The sequence below is a fragment of the Maniola jurtina genome, chromosome 26 (genome assembly GCF_905333055.1).
Source record: "Maniola jurtina chromosome 26, ilManJurt1.1, whole genome shotgun sequence".
NCBI classification, from domain to species: Eukaryota; Metazoa; Arthropoda; class Insecta; order Lepidoptera; family Nymphalidae; genus Maniola; species Maniola jurtina.
This window is the reverse complement of record NC_060054.1, coordinates 5,946,218-5,970,296: the sequence shown is the minus strand read 5'-3', so window position 1 is coordinate 5,970,296 and position 24,079 is coordinate 5,946,218. Positions and strand designations below refer to the sequence as shown.

Here is a 24,079-nt window from a genome sequence, read left to right as displayed (position 1 = left end):
TGGAATATTGTGTGAGGAGTTTCAGTAGTACTTAATCAAAAAACTTATTCCACACAATTTCCAAGGCATCAGCTAGTTAAAATTAAATAGCTAGTCTAGTATAAGTGGAAATAAGCCTACCTCATCATCACCCCATTACCCATCTAGTTTAAATTGTAGTCTGTGGTTTCCATAGAGTAGGTTTGTAGCTTTCATTATTTAGTGCAAAGCTTTTCCAGGACCGTAAAATTAAAAAAAAAAAAGCAGAAAAGTGAAAAGCGGAGTAGTGACTGCTCCAAGAATATTTTAATTTTTATTTGTATAAATAATTCAAGTACATTTAAGTTTTCGCAATTATTTTTCATATAATATAATCCTGTGGTTCGTTGTAATTTACAATCGAAGCTACAAAAGTTAATTCAAAGAGACATAATTGTTTGTTTATTATATTTACAATAAAAGTAAGTATTTATTGTTAAAATTTGCATAGTCTAATAGTGCCTAGCTAAAATAATATCAAACATAACTTATAATCTTAGTAGTAGAGACTAGTAGCGGATTTCTATACGCCCTTTATAGCTGTATACAGTACATACTCATTCTATTCTAGATTATCCTGACATAAATTAAGTATTAACACAAAGTCCCTATCTAGCAAGCAATTAAATATATAACTTGCATTAATAGTGACGGAAAGCATCGTGATGATACCTGCATCTGAGAGTTATGTTCTAAAAGGTGGGTGAAGTCATGTATGGCCAAACCCTTACTTGTTCTGAGAGGAGACTGGTGCTCAGTAGTAGACCGGCGATGGGTTAATCATGTTGTATCTATGTTTCAGGTTAAACTTAATACAAAATTATGGAGAACCGACATGCTCCGCCCGGAGTCAACTCACGATCAGAAACTGCTGCACAGTCTGCTGCTGATTTGGAGGTTTTTTTTTATTTTATTCAGATATTATTATTATTCTTTACAATAATAGACTAAGCAAGCAGCTTTCGCTGGTTTTTTATATTTTTTTAGTTATTTAATTAAAGACATAATGAAAGTGAACATTTTACACCAAACCTTGTAGACCAAAGCACTAGATAAAAACTGAGACCGGTGTTTGCAATTTGCAGCCCAAATAGACCGTAGTCTGTGCTAGTGCTGACAAAATAATTGGCCTAAAAATTTATTTTAAGACTAAAAAACAAATGTTATGTAAAGTTTACATTTCATACAAACCTATACTTACATTTATTTTATTTAGCACTAGCCGATGCCCGCGACTTCGCCCGCGTGGATTTAGGGTTTTCGAAATACCGTGGGAACTCTTTGATTTTCCGGGATAAAAAGTAGCCTATGTGCTAATCCTGGATATTATCTATCTCCATTCCAAACTTCAGTCAAATCCGTCCAGTAGTTTTTGCGTGAAGGAGTATCAAACACACACATACACACAAACTTTCGCCTTTATAATATTAGTGTGATTAGTGTGATAATTTTTTTTAATTAAAAGGAATTTAATTTAAAATAATTTTGTAGTCTTAAGTTGATATTTGTTATTTAATAAGTTATATTGTATAAAACTAGAAATAAATTTTGATGCATTAATATTATCAGAAGTGCTTTAAATTTTCCAAATATTTGTTCAATCTATTCTTGAACTGGTTAACATGTCACGCGAGACAAACAATGAGATTATGTCTGCTGATGTAGAAATAGTGAGGTCTAAACAAGTGTAAATTAAAAATTTATAACACCCCCCACAAGTGAAGGTTACAGTAACTAGAAAAGTGATAACTTTCAAACAGCTGAACTAATTTTCTTGGATTATAACTAAGAACGCTCTCGATCAAGGCATCTTTCAAACAAAAAAAACTAAATTGAAATCGGTTCATCAGTTTAGGAGCTACGATGCCACAAACACACGTCAAACTTATAACATCCGTCTTTTTGGGGTCGAAGGTTAATAAACTAATAATTTACAGGTCCTTCGTGAAATAGAGCACATATACTTCTCTCCGCCCACTGAGTTTGATGCAGCTAAGTACGCGCTGGAACACGCACCGTCTCCACCCGACTGTGAGGCTATAGAACGGATGTTTACTAAGTTGAAGAGGCAACAGCAGGTGAGATTTTTTTTTTCTCTCTCATCTGGCTTTACAAAGATTAGCCAATGTCAAGTTTGTAGTTATTTGTAACAAGTTAGTTAAACTGTACAAGTATGGACCCCGTCTGTGCCGGCGCTCGCCGACACACGCATGGCACCCCCTTAGAGCGCTTTCCAGTCAGTTTTAACAAAAGAAAAACACTCCAAAAAGGCAGAGCACGCCCGCCAGCCAACACCAACACAGACGAAGTCCGCAGGTGAGATTGTATAATAGACCTATTGACTTTTTTTTTTAATTTATAAATTTAAAGACATACAAAAAACCTTATACAATATATCTCGCCAAACAGCGTCGCTATTTGTTGGCGAGTTAGCGCTACGTCTGTGTTGGTGTTAGCTGGCGGGCGTGCTCTGTCTTTTTGGAGTGTTTTTTTTTTGTTAAAACTGACTGGAAAGCGCTCTAAGGGGGTGCCGTGCGTGTGTCGGCGAGCGCCGGCACAGACGGGGTCCACACTTGTATAGTTTAACTAACTTGTTACAAATAACTACAAACTTGACATTGGCTAATCTTTGTAACGCCAGACGAGAGAGAAAAAAAATTAAATATATACTTATTACTATTATACAATTTATTAAAATGTACTATAGTCAGTCAGCCAAGGAGTCCCTAATAAATACTTCTTTTAGTTTCTTCTTAAGGACTCCTATGATAGCCTTGTATACTCGATGTCAGAGTTTGATTTTTTTAAGAGTTGACCCTTATGCCTCTTTCGTACGAAAGCCTTTTTAACGTCCATTAAAAAAGCGTTCAAATAAAACAAATGCTTTTTTAACGCGCACTTTGTATTTTCAGCGAAACGCCGGGTTTAACGCAATGCTTTTTTAACGCTCGTGCGTGAGGCCTCATAGAATCACTTTGTTGTCTGTCTGTCTGCCCATCTATTGTATCTGTCAAGAAAACCTATAGGGTGATTCCCGTTGACCTAGAATCATGAAATTAGGCCGGTAGGTAGGTAGGAAAAAATTTAAAAACCGTGAATTAGTGGTTACATTATTTAAAAAAAATTAAAATGTGTTTCAATTTTCAAAGTAAGATGGAAAGAAGTACCAAGTGGGGTATCATATGAAAGGAATTAACCTGTACATTCTAAAATAGGTTTTTATTTATTTTTATGCAAGATAGTTTTTGATATATCGTGCAAAATGTCGGAAAAAATAGCCGAGTACGGAACCCTCGGTGCGCGAGTCTGACTCGCACTTGGCTGGTTTTTTTACTTTTGAGAACATTATGCAGAACTCTCAGGTGTGCAGGTTAAAGCGAGTGATATTTAACTACTCAAAACGCACATAAGTAGGTACGGAACCCTCGGTGCGCAAGTCTGACTCGCACTTGGCCGGTTTTTGTAAATTGATATAAGACGATGATGTATTTCAGTTTCCTATTTCTTACGTTCACAGGTGGTATCAGGCAAAGCACTCCATCTCATCTCCCAACAAAGGGACAACTGCGACAGAGAATTCGCCGAAATCCAGAACATCCGAGAACAACTCACACAAACACTAGAAACGTGTAGAAAAGCGAGGGAACGCTTAAAAACAGCTTCCAACCACCTCACTATATCCACCTTTGTCATACTCGCTAACGTTAGAAAGAGACAAATAATCAAATCTGTGTTAAAATCCTTAGAATTGTTGCAAAGTTTACGCAGCGTTGAAAAGGACGTATCTGATTTGTTGAACAAAAAGGAGTATTTCGAAGCTATAGATTTAATTTTGAAAAGCAAAAAAGCAGCTAATAACCACAAGGAATACACATGTATAGCAGACTTAAGTACAAGGCTGCAAGACACTTTGGATATGACGGAAGAAAAACTGGACTCAGTCCTTTCTGGTCTTTGTCATAATTTCGATGAAGACGTGTTCAAGAAACTGAAAAAGGCTTACGACTTACTCGGAAAGACCCAAGCTGCTATGGAACAGTTGCATATGCATTATTCTTCAGCAGTTAATGAGTCAGCAATGGAAGCCGTCAAACCGTTTCTAAACGAATACACAATAGAAATGAAATTTCAGGAAATGTGTCAATCCGTCCCGACCAATAAGGCAACAGTTTGCCTTCTGAACCTATGCGAAAATCTATTTCACGTCATGCGAAGTTATTATCTCCTTGTAACTTGGCATTTAAAGAATGAGGAAATCCAACCGAGTTCAAACGTTTTCGACATCGAAAAGAATGTTAGTCGAGAGTACATCAAACAGAAGTTAAAAGCCGGTTTGATAAGGATATGGCATGATGTGCAAGCGAAAGTATCGATTTTCCTTAAAAGCTCGGGTCTTGAGGAGTTCCCTTTCGAGAAGTTCATCCAAATGCTGGGTATCCTGAGGAAGTTAACACAAGTTGCCGAAATATTTTGCGGCGACAAATCTGATTTGTTGCAAGACTTTATCAAAACCCAATCCGTGTCGTACATAAAGAATTATCACAGAGGCAGAATGGAGGAACTTAAACTTTTCCTCGAGAACGAAGGTTGGGAACAATGCCCCGTTAAAGCAAACTTCAATATCTTAAACCTGCAAGAGTTTAAACAGTTTAAGAAGTACTTAAACCCGAAATCCGATTCGATAACTAAAGGAACTTTGTCTGATGCAACGTCCTCCGTCCCATCTCAAGACGACAGCGTCTATATAGCAAAGTACTTTGCCCAAAAAACTTCAAGGACGCCTTTTGAGATTTTTCGAAACGAAAACGTTACCAACGACGACATATTTGGTCTCGAACCTGAATCGGAAGAAAGTGACGAATCGGATGACGAACCGGACGAGTTGAGACGAGATTTCGTCGAGGATATGGACGCACAAGATTATAAAACACTACAGAGCCCGTCGAAAATAAAAGGAAGCGTAATAGTTACTAACACGACACTATCAGTTCTTCGGAATTGTGGACAATATCTCCAAATATGTAGATACTTACCCCAAATTTCGTTAGAAGTCATAATGCTTATGAATCAATTATTCGACTATTACTTTTACGCGGTACACTCATTCTTCACCTCCGATTTAGAAGTCGCCTCATCCACTTTATATGGTACAAAGTTAAATTTAGTTTTGAAACGGATCTCTAATAGCATAAACGGGGCGGATGAAACTAAGTTTGAATGTCCGAGTAATCCACAACATTTGGACATGGCTTCTGAGGAGAATTTACATGGGTTGAGCGAGAGAATCGTTGGGGTGGAAAGCGTTATATTTTTGGCTAAACAATTTGAATTACTCCAGCCTTATTTGGAGTCAATAGTTTTACCTCACCAACGGATGATTTTAGAGCATTTTCGAGACAACACTTTAGCAGTTGTAGAAGATTTAAGAAAGCCAGTATATATGTGCTCTGCATCTAAAGCTGTAGACGCAAGATCTGCCTTAATAGCTATGTCCCAAGTCAGATGGGACGTTAAAAACGTCGCAGTGGAACACAGTCCTTATGTCGATATGATAATCCGGAAAATTCAAGTGTTCGCGTTGCGTTTAGAAAACATTTCCTCGAGAGTGACTTTAAATTTGAGGGTAGTTAACTCAATATGGAGCATGGTTTCGAAATTCGTTGTGCATTTGTTGGTTGAAGGATTTTCCAATGCCACGAAATGTTCTAACGGAGGTAGAGGGCTTATGCAACTAGATTACAGGCAGTTATTTGTGAAGTTAGAGAAAATTTCCGGTTTAAAACCTGTTCCTTACCAAGATTATGTAGATAAGTATGTTAAAGCATATTATTTGCCGCGAAATGAGTTGGAAATCTTCGTCAGGGATAGTACAGAGTACTCGAATAAGCATTTGTTAGCTTTAGTGAGTTGTGCGTGTGAGAATAAAAGGGATAGGCAGGCTCTGACAGCTATCATTGAAAGTAGAGATGTGGGTAGTTGAAATATATTTTTAGCGTTAAAAAGATTTGAAAAATATAAGTGTATCTAAAAAATTAAATCACTACTAGACTGTTCACTATAACTTGTTCTCTACCGTTATGTTGGCACCACTGCAATTCACACAATAATAATTATAAACGTGGAGTTCTAAAGAGGACTTCGTCTGTGTTGTTGTTAGCTGGCGGGCGTGCTCTGCCTTTTTGGGAGTGTTTTTTGTTAAAACTGATTGGAAAGCGCTCTAAGGGGGTGCCGTGCGTGTGTGGGCGAGCGCCGGCACAGACGGGGTCCATACTTGTATAGTTTTACTAACTTATTACAAATAACTACAAACTTGACATTGGCTAATCTTTGTAAAGCCAGACGAGAGAGAAAAAAAAGCAATGTACAATGTTGCCAACATGACAGCAAGGGACAAGTTATAGTAAACGGTCTAAGGTTTCTTTTGAAGCCGCAAACAGAAATTCTATCTGGTTTTTTGTTGTTTTAAGACTGAACAAAGTCAAAGTTTTATAATATTATGTTATTTCAGAAATTTGTATTATTTTTATGTAGACATACAGGGAAAAAGGTAATCTCAAAATATGTAAAGACAGAATAAGTGATATTTATTTTTATTTTATAGTTATAACATAGATATACATATAATCATGCTTTAAATAAACAAACTATTAAAATAACTATACACAATCTTGTTTGTTTTATGAAAAATATTTTTCTAATAATATAATAGGTAGTACAGCCATTTTTGATAACTTTTTAAGCCGGCTCTACACTCGCACGCGAAGTCGCGGCGTTATTTCACGCCGTGAATGTATGCCGCGATCCGCGCGTGAACTGTGTCCCTCCACACTCGCAAGTCTTGTTCGTGACGTTGACGACGCGTTCACGTTCGCGCCGCAAACCCTTTGTCGCGGACCAAAAACTGACACTGATCGGGGAAAGGCGCGAAGCGCGAACGGGAAATCAAATCAAATCAAATTATTTTATTTGCTTAAATGTGGGTTAAATAGGTCTTACAAATTCATATTGGTATCACATTAGCCATGGAATGGCGTACAAATTTCGTGCATGAAAAATCAACGGTTAAAATCACTCAAAGTCCATAATATTATCTACTCTATTTTATGTCAAAAAATTCTTTAAGTTCATAAAATTGTGCATGTTAAGCCATTTAAATAGCTCAGTCCTAAATCTATTCAAAGGCAACAATTTGATGCTATTAGGGATCTTGTTGAATATTTCAATACTCAACATGACACAATTTTTTACAAAAACAAGGCGTGAACAGCATCTACACTCGTGATTCGCAGTTGTCGCGGGCTTTCGCGGCCGTTCGCGCCGCGAGTGTAGAGCCCACTTCACATTTCACGTAGGTATATACTTTCTAAGGTTGGCCAAAAAAAACCTATTGCATTTAGACATAATTTTACGTTCTGTCCGTCTGTCTGTCAGCGGGATGTATCTTCAATAAAAAAGACCTCTAACATTAAGTTCGGGCAAATCGCGGACAGTTTTGACGAAATCTTCGTATTTACAGCAAAAGCTGTGAGTCCCGTCCTTTATGCGCCATGTTAGCCACGAGAACTGCGGGTTTTGTTCACACACGTCGTTACAGAAGGCCAACTTCTGTATTCATTGTGTTATTGTAGTACTCGTATGACGAGTTGTGGATATGAAAGCGTTCGTCCGTCTGTCTGTAGCTGCCTGTATCTATTATAGGTAGAGTTTCAGTGTGAATTTCTATTGCCGCTATAACAACAAAAATAATAAGAAACCAAGATGGCGAATTTCAAAATGGCCGCCATGCAATTGGCTGTGTCTTTGCACAAGTACCATTAAAGACTCATGGACGTAAAAATCATACACAACCAGTTGACACATGAGCAAATATGGCGAGTGCGTTCTCAAAATGTATGCATACCTGTGTGTATATATGTGTTATAATTTTTTACGAATGTACGGAACTCTTCATGTGCCAGATCGACTCGCACTTGACCGGTTTTGTAGTTTTTGTAACCTCAATAAAAAAGACCTCTAACATTAAGTTCAGGCAAATCGCGGACAGTTTTGACGAAATCCTCGTATTTACAGCAAAAGCTGTGAGTCCCGTCCTTTGGCCGCCATGTCAGCCACGAGAACTGCGGGTTTTGTTCACACACGTCGTTACAGAAGGCCAACTTCTGTATCATAGTGTTATTGTAGTATGACGAGTTGATGGATATGAAAGCTACAGCTGTGTACTTCGTTGGGTCATATACCACCTGGAAATAGAAAAAGTAACTTACAAATGCATTGGAAATAGGTTTTCGACGGTTGGTCTAGGGCCTAGGCTATCTGTATATGAATCGAGCATTGCCTATTCTAAAGAATAACTTACAAATGCATTGGAAATAGGTTTTCGACGGTTGGTCTAGGGCCTAGGCTATCTGTATATGAATCGAGCATTGCCTATTCTAAAGAATAACTTACAAATGCATTGGAAATAGGTTTTCGACGGTTGGTCTAGGGCCTAGGCTATCTGTATATGAATCGAGCATTGCCTATTCTAAAGAATAACTTACAAATGCATTGGAAATAGGTTTTCGACGGTTGGTCTAGGGCCTAGGCTATCTGTATATGAATCGAGCATTGCCTATTCTAAAGAATAACTTACAAATGCATTGGAAATAGGTTTTCGACGGTTGGTCTAGGGCCTAGGCTATCTGTATGTGAATCGAGCATTGCCTATTCTAAAGAAGATGAAAAGTCTAGTTATGTCCGGTATTCATCATATTACTTATACTTACTTATTATATGTACCTATTTACAAAATATCTCTATTAAAGTCCTTTTCGGGCCCATCTTAGCCAAAAATTGGTACTATTCGGAGATACCATAGGAATTTTATCCCGAAAACTCAGAGTTCTCACGGGGTTTTTGAAACTCAATGTGAACAAAGTTCCGGGCATCTATAATAATATACTAATAAATAAAATTGAAGTGTCGTGTCTGTTTGAACAGGCTAATCTTCCGAACGGCTAAACCTATTTTGACGGGACTTTCATAGACATGTAAAGGATCAACCAAGGAGTACCTAACATAGACTACTTTTTTAACTGGCATTGAAAAATGGAGTTGTTTTTCTACATAAGTACACTGATATCTCCGAGATTTCTGAACCGATTTTGTTCCTTTTGAACTTTGCGACATTGTTCCATAAAAATTTTGGATTCCAACTCCTCAATCCGGATGCTGCAGGGGATCTGACCAATCCACGCGAGCGAAGCTGCGGGCATCATCTAGTAACTATAATATAAAAGTGCGAGCGCTCATTTTTATATATTTACACAAAAGGTTGATTTTAAGAACTAGCCTATTATGCATTAAAAAAAATCTTTGTCTGGGATTTCGGGCTTGGGATGTCTGGCTACGGCCCAGTGGCGTGCACAAGTTTAAAGCCAGGTTAAGCATATTAAGGTATGAACTTATTTTTTGGCAGGTCATAATGGCAAATAAGTGTTGATTTATTACAACTAGGGTAGGCAGTGCTTATATACTTCCATGAGCTGCACGCCACTGCTACGGCCATACTCTTCTCGGCTCACCTTATAGAAGTACATGGGGACAGGCACCACTCGATTGTTGTTCTGGTCCGTGGTCAGGTATATCTGTCGATGCACGTCCGAACTGTCCGGCAGTGTGCATATACCATTAGTGCCCGTGTACACTGTCACCGTCTGCCCATAGGCGTGAACACGACGACGTATCGCCTGCAGTGAAGGTGAGTGTAAATACACACACGAAGGGTTCCGTACATTCGTACAAGAAGTAACACTTTAATATTTTTAGGGTTCCGTACCTCAAAAGGAAAAACGGAACCCTTATAGGATCACTTTGTTGTCTGTCTGTCTGTCTGTCCGTCCATCCGTCCGTCCGTCTGTCTGTCTGTCTGTCTTTTGGATATTTTCCCCTTTACTTGTGCTATAAGACCTACCTACCTGCCAAATTTCATGATTCAAGGTCAACGGGAAAAGGTCAACCCTATTAGGTTTTGATTCCCTTGAGGGGTCTTATCAAACAGAACGATGTGGTCCTTATCTTCTCTGTTGATACGGAACTCTAAAAACCTGGCCAAATTGAGAACTTCCTTTTCGGAAGTCATTGAAAAACTCACATCTTCTAGCGCGGCCCAGTCACCCGCGTTGCCGCGCATCCATTGCGGCGCGGTGTTGATGTAGTGAAAAGTCGCCTTCTGCTGAGCGCGCAATGGAAAATCTGCTCGAGCTGCCAGGTGACCGCGGTTGATGCGCTAGCAATGAATGAGAAAATTAACTAATATAATATAAACTAATTCATAAAGAGGCAGTTTCTAAGTCCGTTTGTAGAGGGTAATCTCTGCAACTACTGAACCGATTTTAAAAATTCTTTCACCAATAGAAAGCTAACTACATTATTCCTGAGTGACATAGGCTATATATTTTTTTTAAATTAGAGACCCCTACAGAAATTGTAATAAGTTACATTTAAGTGTACATTTCACCGCGTTTAATAGCCTCATCGGGTGACAGAAGGGCTGGCTCATTTTTTTGCGCAACGGATCAGCCTGGCTGTCCAACGCGGAAATGCAGCCAGGATTCTTGGCACCATTCCACGCGGGCATGATTTGTATAGCAATTAGATAAGGCTAGCTTTAAGTTTTATTGTAATATTTTCTTTTTTTAATATATTGAAAAAAAAAAGTATTTCATATCAAAATTACAATCTGAGAAAAATGGTCTTGACAGACAGACAGACAGACCACGAAGAGAAGTTAATTTTTAGGGTTCCGCTAGTATAATTAATAAAACTCATACCTGTGACTTTGTAACGTATTTATCTTCCATTCCACTGCCGAGGATCTCCTTCAGTCTCAGTTTTTGGTTTTCTATTTTGTACGCTTTTGACATTTTCACTTTGCCGAATACATCCCCTTCTGTGGAACAACTTTTTAGGTTAGCTCGCTTCTATATTAGACTGCATCATCACTTACCGCCAGGTGAGATTGCAGTCAAGGGCTAACTTGTATCTTAATTTTTAAAAAACCGGCCAAGTGCGAGTCAGACTCGCGCACCGAGGATTCCGTACTCGGGTATTTTTTCCGACATTTTTTGTTTTTTTTTTCGGATTTATTCCTATACTTACTTATGCTAAGTATAAGACCTGCCTACCTGCCCATGATTCTAGGTCAACGGGAAGTACCCTATAGGTTTTCTTGGCAGACACAACGGACGGACGGACGGACGGACAGACGGACAGACAGACAACAAAGTGATCCTATAAGGGTTCCGTTTTTCCTTTTGAGGTACAGAACCCTAAAAAAGTGTTATGTCTTGCACGTTGGTACAGAACCCTTCTTATGCCAATCTGATTCGCACTTGGCCGGTTTTTTTGAACTAGAAACCTACCAGGACTTCGTCTGTGGTGGCCTTTTCTGGCACGCGTGGTGTGCCTTTTTGGAGTATCTTTTGTTAGAAGTGGCCGGTTTTTGTGTTCTGCTGATGTTTATGGGTGGTGGAACTGACTGGGAAGCGTACATACATATAGTTTCCCTAACTTGTAATTACTACAAACTTGACATTGGCTAATCAGTGTAAAGCCAGACGAAAGAGAAAAAAAAAATTGGTTGTCTGTAAAGTCGGTTTACTGACAATAGTTGAACGTGACAACAAAGGCGGATTGTGCTTCTTTGTCGCTCGTTCCGCGCTCTCGCTTGCACTTCAAGCCTTACATGGAACGCCTCAGAGCGAGGTAACGCCGCATGAGTCATGTTTTTTCGTGCGTGCAGCCGGCTCTATCGAATTATAAGACGTTGTCACGTCAAAAAAAAACCTACCGACAAAGGAAGGTCGTCGACCCGGTTGTGTAAACCTGCTCTCCGGTTTCAGCTGCTGTTTGACGTAGAGCGTACGCAGAAGTACTTCGTCGAAACACGCCTCGTACAGTTCATAGAACTTGCCACCTATATTATAGCCTATCCTGAAATGGAAACATACAGAGTATTATTAGAACGCAACGGCAAAAATGAAGATAGTACCTAAGATATTCAATAGTGTAGAATGATAGGTATAGAACATACATAGGACGGACGGACGGATGGACGGACAGACAGACAGACAGTCTGTCTGTTGACAGGCGTCGTGTGCGTCCGGCTTGGGTTGTTGTATTGAGTGATAGTTGATTGATTTCTTCGTATGAGTGAGAAGCAACATCTGCTTGCGAATGTGATGGGAAAATGGAACCTACCTATAAATCGTATGGGCACCGGAGCAGCTAGCCTCTGTTGGTTCAGTGGTGAACCATGGCGGAGCGTTGCATCTGATGTCCTTCAGATTACCCACCCACGGCGACTTGGTAGCTCGGAACGTTGTGTCCTTCACACATTTCACTGGCTAGAAAAGGACAGATACTTTTAGGGATCTCTCTATTTCGTTAAAGATAAAGTTTATCTGGAGATTGTGAAACCTGAGGCTCTTACAAAAATTTGATATTCCGTGGTATCGTTGCCCAAAACGACGAACTTCTTGTTTCCCGGGCATGCTATCTCCAAAGTTTCCGAACGACGGAGCGAGATGGCGCCAGTGCTCGAGTTTGGCGCAAGGAACCCGCCATTGTGGATATATACCGGGGAAGGGTTACCCAGGTCGCTATTTAGGGTTATGTTACAACCTGGAAGCATAACGAAGATAGGTATTTACTTGATTTTTACAAATTCGCAATGTATTGCAAATAAACCATCTGACTGACGTTAGAGGTCAATGAACGTTGCTTAGATAGGTATTGCGGGGTTATAACCCCGAGTTTTGCATTCTATACATTAAGGATTTTAATAAAACTAAATCACTAAAACTACTAGTAGACTAATGGTTATTGGTATTGAATTGCGTTTAGATAGTATAGAGGATGCCCGCGACTTCGTCCGCGTGGATTTAGATTTTTATAGATCCCGTGGGAACTGTTTGATTTTCCGGGATAAAAAGTTGCCTATTTCGATTACAGGGACGCAAGCTACTTCGGTACCAAAAATACAAATCGGTTAAGTGGATGGGTCTTTAGGAACCCTGCGGGAACTCTTTACTTTTCCGGGATAAAAAGTAGCCTATGTCCGTCCCCGGGACATAAGCTATTCCTGTACCAAATTTCGTCAGAATCGGTTACACTGTTGGGCCGTGAAAAGTTAGCAGACAGACAGACAGACGGAGAGACAGATAGACAGACAGACAGACACACTTTCGCATTTATAATATTAGTATGGATTATAATTGCTCTAAGTTTTTGCTAACATTAAGGTGCATTAGACGGTCTGTCCGCGAAATTGTTTGATTATCCGGGATAAAAAGTTGCCTATGTCGCAATAACAGAGAGCAAGCTACCTCCGTACCAAACTTCATACAAATCAGTTAAGCGGATGGGTTTATGGAAATAGTTTTTTTTTTTGGAATTCGTGGGAACTCTTTGATTTATCGGGATAAATTAGCATATGTCCGTCCCCGGAATATAAGCTAACCCTGTACCAAATTTCGTCAGATTCGTCAGAAAAGGTACCAGACAGACAGACAGACACACTTTCGCATTTATAATATTAGTATGGATAATATTATTAGTACCCTGTACCAACTACTACTAGGTAATTACCTACTATAGTAGTAATTACATATGTTTACAGTAGTTTACACCTACCTATAGCCTATGGTTTTCATAATGAACAAGTGTAAATTAAAAATGTATAACACCCCCGACAAGTGAAGGTTACAGTAACTAGAAAAGAGCTGATAACTTTCAAACGGCTGAACCAATTTTCTTGGATTATAGCTAAGAACACTCGATCAAGCCACCTTTCAAACCAAAAAAATCTAAATTAAAATCGGTTCATTAGTTTAGGAGCTATGCCACAGACAGATACACAGATACACACGTCAAACTTATAAAACACCCCTCTTTTTGGGTCGGGGGTTAATAAAGAGCATTAACAATACGCCGCGCGCCGGCGCACCACATAGGTAGGTAGATACTTACTTATCTCATTAGTTTCGGATTTCCCCATACTGTCCTAATTAAAACAAGCTGTCAGGTGCGAGTCGGACTAGCACACAAACGGTTCCGCACCATCGTACAAGAAATAACATCGTAACTACGGAACCCTCGGTGCGCGATTCCGACTCGCACTTGGCCGGTTATTTCTTGGTAGGTACTCGGTATTTTTCCAACATTTTGCACGATCAATCAAAAACTATTATACATAAAAATAAATAAAAATTTGTTTTAGAATGTACAGGTATTAAGCCCTTTCATATGATATCCCAATTGGTAAAGTTATCTCACTTTGAAAATTTAAACACATTTTAATTTTTTTTTAAATGATGTAACCACGAATTCACTGTTTTCGGATTTATTCCTGGACTTGTGCTATAAGATCTGCCTACCTGCCAAATTTCATGATTCTAGGTCAACGGGAAGCAGAGCACCCTATAGGTTTTCTTGACAGACACGACAGACGGACGGACGGACAGACAACAAAGTGATCCTATAAGGGTTCCGTTTTTCCTTTTGAAGTACGGAACCCTAAAAATATAAAAGTAATCGCCATAGATTACATGATCGCTCGTTTTATTCCAAGGTTGGAATAAATATAAAGACTTCGTCTGTGTTGGTGTTAGTTGGCGGGCGTGCTCTGCCTTTTTGGAGTGTTTTTTTGTTAAAACTGACTGGAAAGCGCTCTAAGGGGGTGCCGTGCGTGTGTCGGCGAGCGCCGGCACAGACGGGGTCCATACTTGTATAGTTTAACTAACTTCTTACAAATAACTACAAACTTGACATTGGCAAATCTTTGTAGAGCCAGACGAGAGAGAGAGAAAAAAAAGAGCAATATAAACAAGTGTAAATTAAAAATGTATAACACCCCCGACAAGTGAAGGTTACAGTAACTAGAAAAGAGCTGATAACTTTCAAACGGCTGAACCGATTTTCTTGGATTATAGCGAAGAACACTCCCGATAAAGCCACCTTTCAAACAAAAAAAAAAAACTAAATAAAAATCGGTTCATTAGTTTAGGAGCTACGATGCCACAGACAGATACACAGATACACACGTCAAACTTATAACACCGCTCTTTTTGGGTCGGGGGTTAAAAAATAGGTAGAACCTTACCACCGTAGACCACATTGCAGAGTTTTAGAAGGAACAAAAACAGAAAAACCAACACTCTGAACTTACTCATAATGATTGCGCGATTATACTAAACGTATACATACCTATAACTAATGTGTAGAGTATCGATTAACGGTGCATGGAATTCCCCTATAATCGGTTCTCGAATCACTTACCTCACTACAACAACATCGACTTGTAAGCAAAATCGAGTAGCAGTGAGTGCACTGCTACTCGATTTTGCTTACAAGTCGATCATCACTAAGTATTATCTATACATATAATAAAATTGTAGAAAAGTGGTGTCTGTACAATGGAAATATATAAAAAAAAAGTAGCAGGGGTTTTTACTATATCGATGCCGAACCCGAAATTGTAATTAATTTTTTTTTGTCTGTTTGTCTGTGTGTTTGTGCACGCTAATATCAGAAACGGTTTATTCGATTTAGATACATACGGTTTTCACTAATATATTGTAGTAAGCTTCAGTTAACATTTAGTGTTTATTTCATGTCAATCGGTTCATAAATAAAAAAGTTATGTCAATTTAAAGAATCACGGCGAACAATTTTAACATACAGAGTACGTACTACACGCCTCGCGCCTGAGCGTCCGTGGCTATATAAAGCGCGCTGAGAGCCATTCCACGCGAACGAAATCGCGGGCACAGCTAGTATAAGCCTCAATAGCTCAACAGTTACAGGAGCGGACTGAAATCTGAAAGGTCGGCGGTTCAAACCCCACCCGTTGCACTATTGTCGTACCCACTCCTGGCTCAAGCTTTACGCTTAGTTGGTGGGGAAAAGGGGTCAGTCATTTAGTAGATTAAAATAGCTAATATTCTTTACTAGCTGACGCCCGCGACTTCGTCCGCGTGGATTTAGGTTTTTCGAAATCCCGTGGGAACTCTTTGGTTTTCCGGGATAAAAAGTAGCCTACGTGCTAATCCAGGATATTATCTATCTCCATTCCGAATTTTAGCCAAATCCATCCAGTAGTTTTTGCTTGAAGGAGTAACAAACATACACACACAGACACACACACACACATACAAACTTTCGCCTTTATAATATTAAGTGTGATAAAATAAATAAAAAATGAGTAGCTGATGCCCGCGACTGTTCCGGTGGATATAGGTTTTTAAAAATGCCGTGGGGAATCGTTTGATTTTCCGAGTTCCTACTTTGTCGTATCGTTTACCAATTGCGAAAAACTAAATTAAATTTGAATTTCGCGGACAGACCCGTCTCATGCACTTTAAATTAAACACCTTTGAATGTGACTATGACTATGACATCTTAACCACTACGCTACTACCGCTTTTTTAACCCCCGACCCAAAAAGAGGGGTGTTATAAGTTTGACGTGTGTATCTGTGTATCTGTCTGTGGCATCGTAGCGCCTAAACGAATGAACCGATTTTAATTTAGTTTTTTTTGTTTGAAAGGTGGCTTGATCGAGAGCGTTCTTAGCTATAATTCAAGAAAATCGGTTCAGCCGTTTGAAAGTTATCAGCTCTTTTCTAGTTACTGTAACCTTCACTTGTCGGGGGTGTTATAAATTATTAATTTACACTTGTTACGTTACGTATTTTACTTAAATTAATTAAATAGGTAGGTTATTTTAATGAGTACCTAACTCATTCTTTTATAACGAACTAGATTATGCCCGCGACTTCGTCCGCGTGGATTTAAGTTTTTTGAAATCCCGTGGGAACCCTTTGATTTTCCGGGATAAAAAGTAGCCTATGTGCTAATCCAGGATATTATCTATCTCCATTCCAAATTTCAGCCAAATCCGTCCAGTAGTTTTTGCGTGAAGGAGTAACAAACATACACACACACACACACACATACATACAAACTTTCGCCTTTATAATATTAGTGTGATATCGAATACCATATAATTTGATTTAAAAACAAAACAAATGGTAGGGGTTAACCTCTTTATGTTTTAAGAACAGCAAATAAACGTGATTTCAATATGAACAAATTATACCTTTGTTTGGTTTAGTAAGTACTAGCCGATGCCCGCGACTTCGCCCGCGTGGATGTAGGTTTTTCGGAATCCCGTGGGAACTCTTTGTTTTTCCGGGATAAAAAGTAGCCTATGTGCTAATCCAGGATATTATCTATCTTCATTCCAAATTTCAGCCAAATCCGTCCAGTAGTTTTTGCGTGAAGGAGTAACTAACATACACACACACACACACATGCAAACTTTCGCCTTTATAATAAATATTAGTGTGAAGAAGCTCCATAAAAATATGGGCATTAGTTTAAATAGAAATAAAAATAAATCGATTTTTTATTCAAATACTAAAAACTTACCCAAGTACTCAACTTAAATAACTTAGTTCTAACTTCTTAACTATTACAAGTGCTTTTCAGTAGACAAAACAACAATTCATGAAGTAATTCATAATAACATGAGGTTTTTCTAACAGGTTTATTGTGATGATCTAGCTGGGAAAAGAAATCACACTAATATTATAAAGGCGAAAGTTTGTATGTGTGTGTGTGTGTATGTTTGTTACTCCTTTACGCAAAAACTACTGGACGGATTTGGCTGAAATTTGGAATGGAGATAGATAATATCCTGGATTAGCACATAGGCTACTTTTCATCCCGGAAAATCAAAGAGTTCCCACGGGATTTCGAAAAACCTAAATCCACGCGGGCGAAGTCGCGGGCATCGGCTAGTATTTCATACACCCAAAATATGATGTTCATAACTAGAACGGAACCCTACAAAAGCAAGGCTCAACTCACACTTGACCGAGTTTTTATTATTCGTTGTTTTAGCTGCAATATAAATCAACTCAGTGAAAATTTCAACTTTCTATCATTTCATTCAACGTTCATGAGATACAGACAGCCAGATGGACAGACAATGGAGGCTTAGTAACAGGGTCAATTTGGCAACCTTTTGGTAATGATGGTGGATCAAAAAAGGTTACAAGTGTAAATTAAAAATTTATAACACCCCCGACGATCCAAAGTATCTGAGTTTTCCAAAACATCATTTTCAAATATATAATTATGTATTTAGGCAACGTCCATCTTGACAGCTTGACATTTGTCTATTGACATAATATTATGAACCTAACGGTTATCTAACCTTCTTTTCTACAAGAAAACTAGAAAAGAGCTCATAACTCTTAAACGGATGAACCAATTTTTTTAGATTATAGCTAAGAACACTCTCGATCAAGCCACCTTTCAAACAAAAAAAACTAAATTAAAATCGGTTCATTCGTTTAGGCGCTACGATGCCACAGACAGATACACAGATACACAGATACACAGATACACAGATACACACGTCAAACTTATAACACCCCTCTTTTTGGGTCGGGGGTTAAAAATAGATTAATAGATAATACTGTATATATTTTCATATGAATTTTATTTAATAGGCAATGTATCTCCCCAGTTGCAAGATCTTGCACACCTGTATGTAGTTTGATCATGCTTCCCTTTGGAGAAAATTATTTCTTTCAATTCACCACCATCCGTGCATAGCTTGCATATTGTATGTCCCGACCTTACTATGGGTGCTCGAACTATTCTCGGCCATTGGGGATCATCGGACGGACGGTCACCTTTCCTTAAGATTACATACGAGAACAAATCTGCCATTATTTCTATTTTTGAGGGAAACCCTAAAGTTTCATACTTCATTAAGAAGTTACACGGGCTTTCATGTTCCAAATATCGTGGGCATACATTGTCGTTAGGACACGGTGCGAATGCATAACCTTTATCGTTACCGTTCAGTATAAATTCTCTAGCTTCGTTAACAATATGGAATCCAGCATTGGAACCTGTTTCGACAATAACTAAGAAGTCTTCCGTTTTGTTCCATAACTTTTGTATAGTTTCCAAACGACTTTGCATGCTGGGCATTTCGAATAGCGAAAATGCAGATAGCACAATGTTGTATTTTAAATCCGCTGATGCGGGGAGGAATTGTCGTTGGAAATAGGATTTGAACGGCATGGATACATTATCTCTGCCTTGACATAGGATCAGCCGAGCTAAGTCATTCATATGTGTGGAAGTGTCAACTGTAAAATATTCAAAAATGTCGTTTTTCCAGTACGTATTCACAGCCCATGTGCCCGTCCCCACTCCAGAACCAAAATCAAATAAGCTTCTAGGTTTATAATCTGGTAGCCTTCGTCTAATTTCATCGAGCACACGCACCAGAATGGCGTATTCTGGAGGAGCCCTCGCCATCAAGTATTGCAAGGACGTGGCTTTGTCGTAAGATATATTGCCCCAACGGTAAACATTTTTCTTTAAAACGTTGAACACTGTTGTGTCTATTTTTTTATTACAAGTTTCTAACTCTTCCCGCGTCAGTTCTTTGTCGATTTTCGAGAATATCTTTTTCGAAACAGCAGCGTGGATTTTTGACGCTTTAGCTCGGATTTGACTATCTTCTGGCGGTAGTAAACGAGAATGTATATAATTATTCAACTTCACACTCTCCTGGTAGTACGATTTAGCATCTGAGTCTTGTAAAATGAGTTTGATAGCCTTTTGTATATCGGCTGGTATCACAGCAATTTTAACCTGTGACCTGCCAGGATGTTTTCGGGGCTTATACTCCTGTTTATCGAAGTTTTCACGTAAACAGGCATCGATTTCTAATCTTGTCGAATAATTTGCGTATAAAGATAACTGTGAAAATCTAATTTTTCTGAACATTTTGTTCTTTATTTATAATTTTATAACCTAAAGGCCAATACAAATACAACTTTGACAATAAAACAGTGTTGCCAAAAGTTAAATGAAAGTTTGAAACATCCACAGAAAACCACTATCCAAAAAACCGGCCAAGTGCTAGTCAGATTCGCGCACTGAGGGTTCCGTACTCGGGTATTTTTTCCAACATTTTGCACAATAAATCAAAAACTATTACCTTTGCATAAAAATAAATAAAAATCTGTTTTAAAATGTACAGGTAAAGCCCTTTCATATGATACCCCACTTGGTATAGAATTATCTTACTTTGAAAATTGAAACATATATATATTTTTTTTAATTTTTTTAAAACTATAAATTCGCGGTTTTCAGAATATTTATTCTTGTATTTGTGCTATAAGAACTACCTACCTGCCAAAGGAGATTGGCGAATTCCATAGAGTTTCAGACCCAAACTAACAGAACCGTGAGCCTCAAACCCTCTTCTTCTTCTTCTCTCTGGGCTGGTTTCCGCACTTTTAACGTTTCCGTCTGTTGTGCGTGCGTTGCCCCTCCCCGCCGAAGTCTTCACTCCAGCCATCCAAGCTCGCTCCAGAAGCCAAGTAGACCGCCCAGGTTGCCGAGGACTTCATGGCACTCCATGAAGAGTGAGATGAGTGAGGTTGGGAAACCCAAATGGCGTTCTCGTTGTTCTGGCGAATTCCATAGAGTTTCAGACCCAAACTAACAGAACCGTGAGCCTCAAGCCCTCGTTCACGAATCAAACTTTTCATGCTTGTTCTACCAGTCTAACAAAAAACGTCATCAAAGTCTATCAAATAAAGTTGGGAGAAAAAAGATATTCACTTGTATTGCAATGTAACGGTTATTTATAATGTGTGCTTGTGAATAATTACATTTTTGATCCCCATCTTCTAAAAGTATCAGGCTTACACAGAAAAATACTCTGAAAATAGTATTAAAATTTAATGATTTCTGAATCTGAACGGTTTTTAAAAATGATGGGTCCAAAGTCGCCAACCTCCTTTCATGATTCTAGGACAACGGGAAGTACCCTATAGGTTTCTTGACGACAGAAAGACAAACAGACAGACAGACAGACAACAAAGTGATCCTATAAGGGTTCCGTTTTTTCTTTTAAGGACCTAAAAACGACTTAACTCTCATAGTCTAGCTCAATTAGAGAATCTTTTTACTTATTAGGAAAGAAAACAATAAGTACCTACATTAATAATTGGTTTCCTTTGTATTTATTATTAATTATACTAATTATCATCATGATCATCATGGTTTTCTCTCAGAGTGAGAAGGGTTGTAGACCATAGCCTGCCACTGTCCCAATGCGTATTGGCAGACTGTTTTAGTGGTTGAGTGCATTTCAGTAATTTTAAGTAGAAACTGAATTCTGCTATAACCACTAGAAAAATCCACTAGCCGCTAAAAGCAATATTTCGCCTAAAAAGAGGGTCAAACCACCACTTTTTTTTGGAAAATCCGCTAGGCTGGCAACATTAACAAGTGGCAACTTGTCAATTTTTTTTAAATGGTTCATATAAGGCTCTGGGTAAGAGCCATAGAGAAGAAAAGAAGAAGAAGAAGGCTCTGGGTTCTAGCCTTTTTGAGCTACTTGTCAAGCTCAAGCACATCAATCATATGATAGTTATGAGTAATTAATCTATTATCAACCATATCCATTTTCCTTCTAATCTCAAATCCTGATATTTCATCAAAGATATATAATAAAACAATAATCATTATTCAAAAAAAAAAACATTGATAATAATCATTTATCACAAACCTGACATTGGCATCTATAAAAAAAATATCTGTGCAAAGCCAGGACCTTGGATGAAGGGCCCTGAACTGGCTTTGGGTTGTAGCACTGGCCAAATGGAGTACAAACAAAATAAAACTTTCCAAAGACTACGATAATATTATATGGAACTATCCACTTGACTAAAAATGAACAAGAAGGCAATAATTATAATTAGCTTTAGAACAGACAAAAACTAAGCTTAGCATTTACAAGATATTTAAAAGGGACTTGTATATTTCCAAATCTTGAATTAAGTACTTAATAAGTAGCAGTAGGGTGCATTAATAAAATCTAAGATGAAACAATATGAAAAGTCTAATAAATTATGATTTATTATCTATAACTTTTTAATATAATATTTATTTTGATAAATTAATAACGAAAAACAAATCAACTCTTTGATCTAGTCATCTCGGCTTGCTTGTGCCTCGTGATGCAGTCCTTAAAATCGTTGACTTCACCTTGACATTTCCTCCAATCCCTAGTTGTGTTTATACATTCCTGTAAAAAAGAAGAGATTATAATTAGTGTTGTTATGGATATCCATATCCGTAACCGAAATTATCGGATATCCGAAATAAAAAAATATCCGTAACCGTAACTGAATCCGTAATAAAAGTTTTGGATAGTTTCGGATAGGGCGGAGTCTAACTAAACGCTACACTCGTACGAATTAACTGTGCACTCCGCTGGAATGCGACACCTTCATCAGTTCACTTTTTACAGTTCCTTAAAAAATTAATATCTGTAACCGAAACTGTCGGATAATCCGAAATAATTTAATATCCATAACCGTAACTGAAACCGATATTATTTTTTACCAATATCCATATCCATATCCGGATCCGAAATTATATATCCATAACATCCCTAATTATAATCTAACTAGCTGATGCCCGCACCTTCGCTCGCGTAGATTTAGGGTCTGAAATCCAGTGGGAACTTTTGAATTCCCAGGACAAAAGTAGCCTGTTTCTGTACCACGTAAAAACATTTAAACGGATGATCCTTTAAAAATCCTGAGGGACCACCAGGATTAGGAATGCAATTCAAAGTTAATCTTAGATAGAAATAAAATCAGTTCAATTTTCAGAGCAGAAGATTTGGTATTCAGAAGATAATCACTAATTGTTACTGGTACATTGATGGAGGATATTATTAAACTCCAGATAAACAAAGCTCATATAATTAATTGTACCTATTTTAAAAATTGAAGACAAATTCTTAAGCTTGAGTGTGACATAAAATGTACACAGGGTGAGGGGTTTCTAATAAACCCATGAACAATAATAAACCCATGTACAATTACATACACACTGAAAATTGTACACTTCTACATGCTTCTACTTTGTCAAATATTTTAGAATTTAAGATATTATAAACATACCTAAATGTATTAACTTCAATTAAGATAAATTTAATTCAATTAAGATAAAATAACATCTGATGTAATGTTAATGAGTGGAGAATAAACTTATCTCGGTATTGTTATTTAAATTAAATATAAGGGTTGTGCTTGAATGCAATCATGCCAATTGTAGGGGATGATGCAGATTAACATGGAACATGCCTTCAATAGAAAAGTGAACAAGCATCTTCTCATGACCATTCTATTAAAGACTAGAAGATGCCCGCGGCTTCGCCCGCGTGGATTTCGATTTTTTTAAATCCCATAGGAACTCTTTGATTTTTTTGATAAAAAGTAGCCTAATAAAGTGCTAATCCAGGATATTATCTATCTCCATTCCAAATTTCAGCCAAATCCATTCAGTAGTTATTGCTTGTAAGAGTAACAAACATACACACACACACACACATACAAACTTTCGCCTTTATAATATTAGTGTGATAGTGTGATGTGATATCAATATTATAGCTGCCAGGAATAATGTCTCAGAGCGTTCAAGAAGTTTGGCATAGATACCTATCCTCACAGACTTGGTTATAAGATTGAAGGATCTTTTATTGTACAAGAATTGAGAAGTCCTAATCATATCTCTGTATAGTTCACTATAGGTACTTAACTACTTATAAACCATTTAGCGCTTGAAATACACAAGGATAACTGAGAGAACATTGAAGGTGGAGGGAATAATCCTTGAAGGATGATGTTAATAACAATACCTGAACTTTGTAATGTAAATCCAGACATCCAGATTTTTTTAACATAGATTCTACTGGATCGTCGTCACTATCAGCCAACTTTTCCCTTGGTTTTATAGTCATTTTAAACCGTTAAACAATAATTACTTTCATACTAATATTACCTTTAACAATTAACAAACTATAAGCAACAATGTACAATGGTACAATGTTACATACCACAGGTTACATAGTACATACCACAGATCACTATATACCAGTTACATACATACTCTTTGGCGTTTGGCAT

The 24,079-nt window shown here is 38.0% G+C and overlaps 4 protein-coding genes across 5 annotated transcripts; 1 reads left to right on the top strand and 3 right to left on the bottom strand.

The window, feature by feature from the left end:
- The first annotated feature begins 227 nt into the window (after nucleotides 1–227).
- LOC123878312 (syndetin-like) lies at nucleotides 228–6,151 on the top strand. The gene is made up of 4 exons (XM_045925470.1): nucleotides 228–440; nucleotides 821–915; nucleotides 1,956–2,096; nucleotides 3,536–6,151. Exons 2-4 carry the CDS (start codon nucleotides 841–843, stop codon nucleotides 5,996–5,998), a joined length of 2,679 nt encoding a protein of 892 aa, XP_045781426.1. The 5' UTR covers nucleotides 228–440; nucleotides 821–840; the 3' UTR covers nucleotides 5,999–6,151.
- Nucleotides 2,173–24,017, bottom strand: LOC123878390 (cytochrome c oxidase assembly factor 4 homolog, mitochondrial). 2 transcript variants are annotated; one of them, XM_045925588.1, is made up of 3 exons: nucleotides 23,812–24,017; nucleotides 22,045–22,188; nucleotides 2,173–2,182 (listed from the first exon to the last, which is right to left on the bottom strand). In XM_045925588.1, the coding sequence occupies exons 1-2, from the start codon at nucleotides 23,911–23,913 to the stop codon at nucleotides 22,078–22,080; spliced, it is 213 nt and encodes a 70-aa protein (XP_045781544.1). In that variant the 5' UTR covers nucleotides 23,914–24,017; the 3' UTR covers nucleotides 2,173–2,182; nucleotides 22,045–22,077. The 2 variants fall into 2 exon arrangements, with proteins under 2 accessions (XP_045781544.1, XP_045781543.1); XM_045925587.1 differs by lacking the exon at nucleotides 2,173–2,182 and having other exon boundaries at nucleotides 21,997–22,188.
- Nucleotides 6,958–15,249, bottom strand: LOC123878361. The gene is made up of 8 exons (XM_045925557.1): nucleotides 15,161–15,249; nucleotides 12,491–12,681; nucleotides 12,259–12,404; nucleotides 11,849–11,991; nucleotides 10,830–10,948; nucleotides 10,151–10,285; nucleotides 9,582–9,746; nucleotides 6,958–8,258 (listed from the first exon to the last, which is right to left on the bottom strand). Exons 1-8 carry the CDS (start codon nucleotides 15,228–15,230, stop codon nucleotides 8,016–8,018), a joined length of 1,212 nt encoding a protein of 403 aa, XP_045781513.1. The 5' UTR covers nucleotides 15,231–15,249; the 3' UTR covers nucleotides 6,958–8,015.
- On the bottom strand, nucleotides 18,551–19,949 carry LOC123878354 (methyltransferase-like protein 17, mitochondrial). Its single transcript, XM_045925545.1, has one exon. It carries the CDS (start codon nucleotides 19,872–19,874, stop codon nucleotides 18,567–18,569), a length of 1,308 nt encoding a protein of 435 aa, XP_045781501.1. The 5' UTR covers nucleotides 19,875–19,949; the 3' UTR covers nucleotides 18,551–18,566.
- Nucleotides 24,018–24,079: the final 62 nt, after the last annotated feature.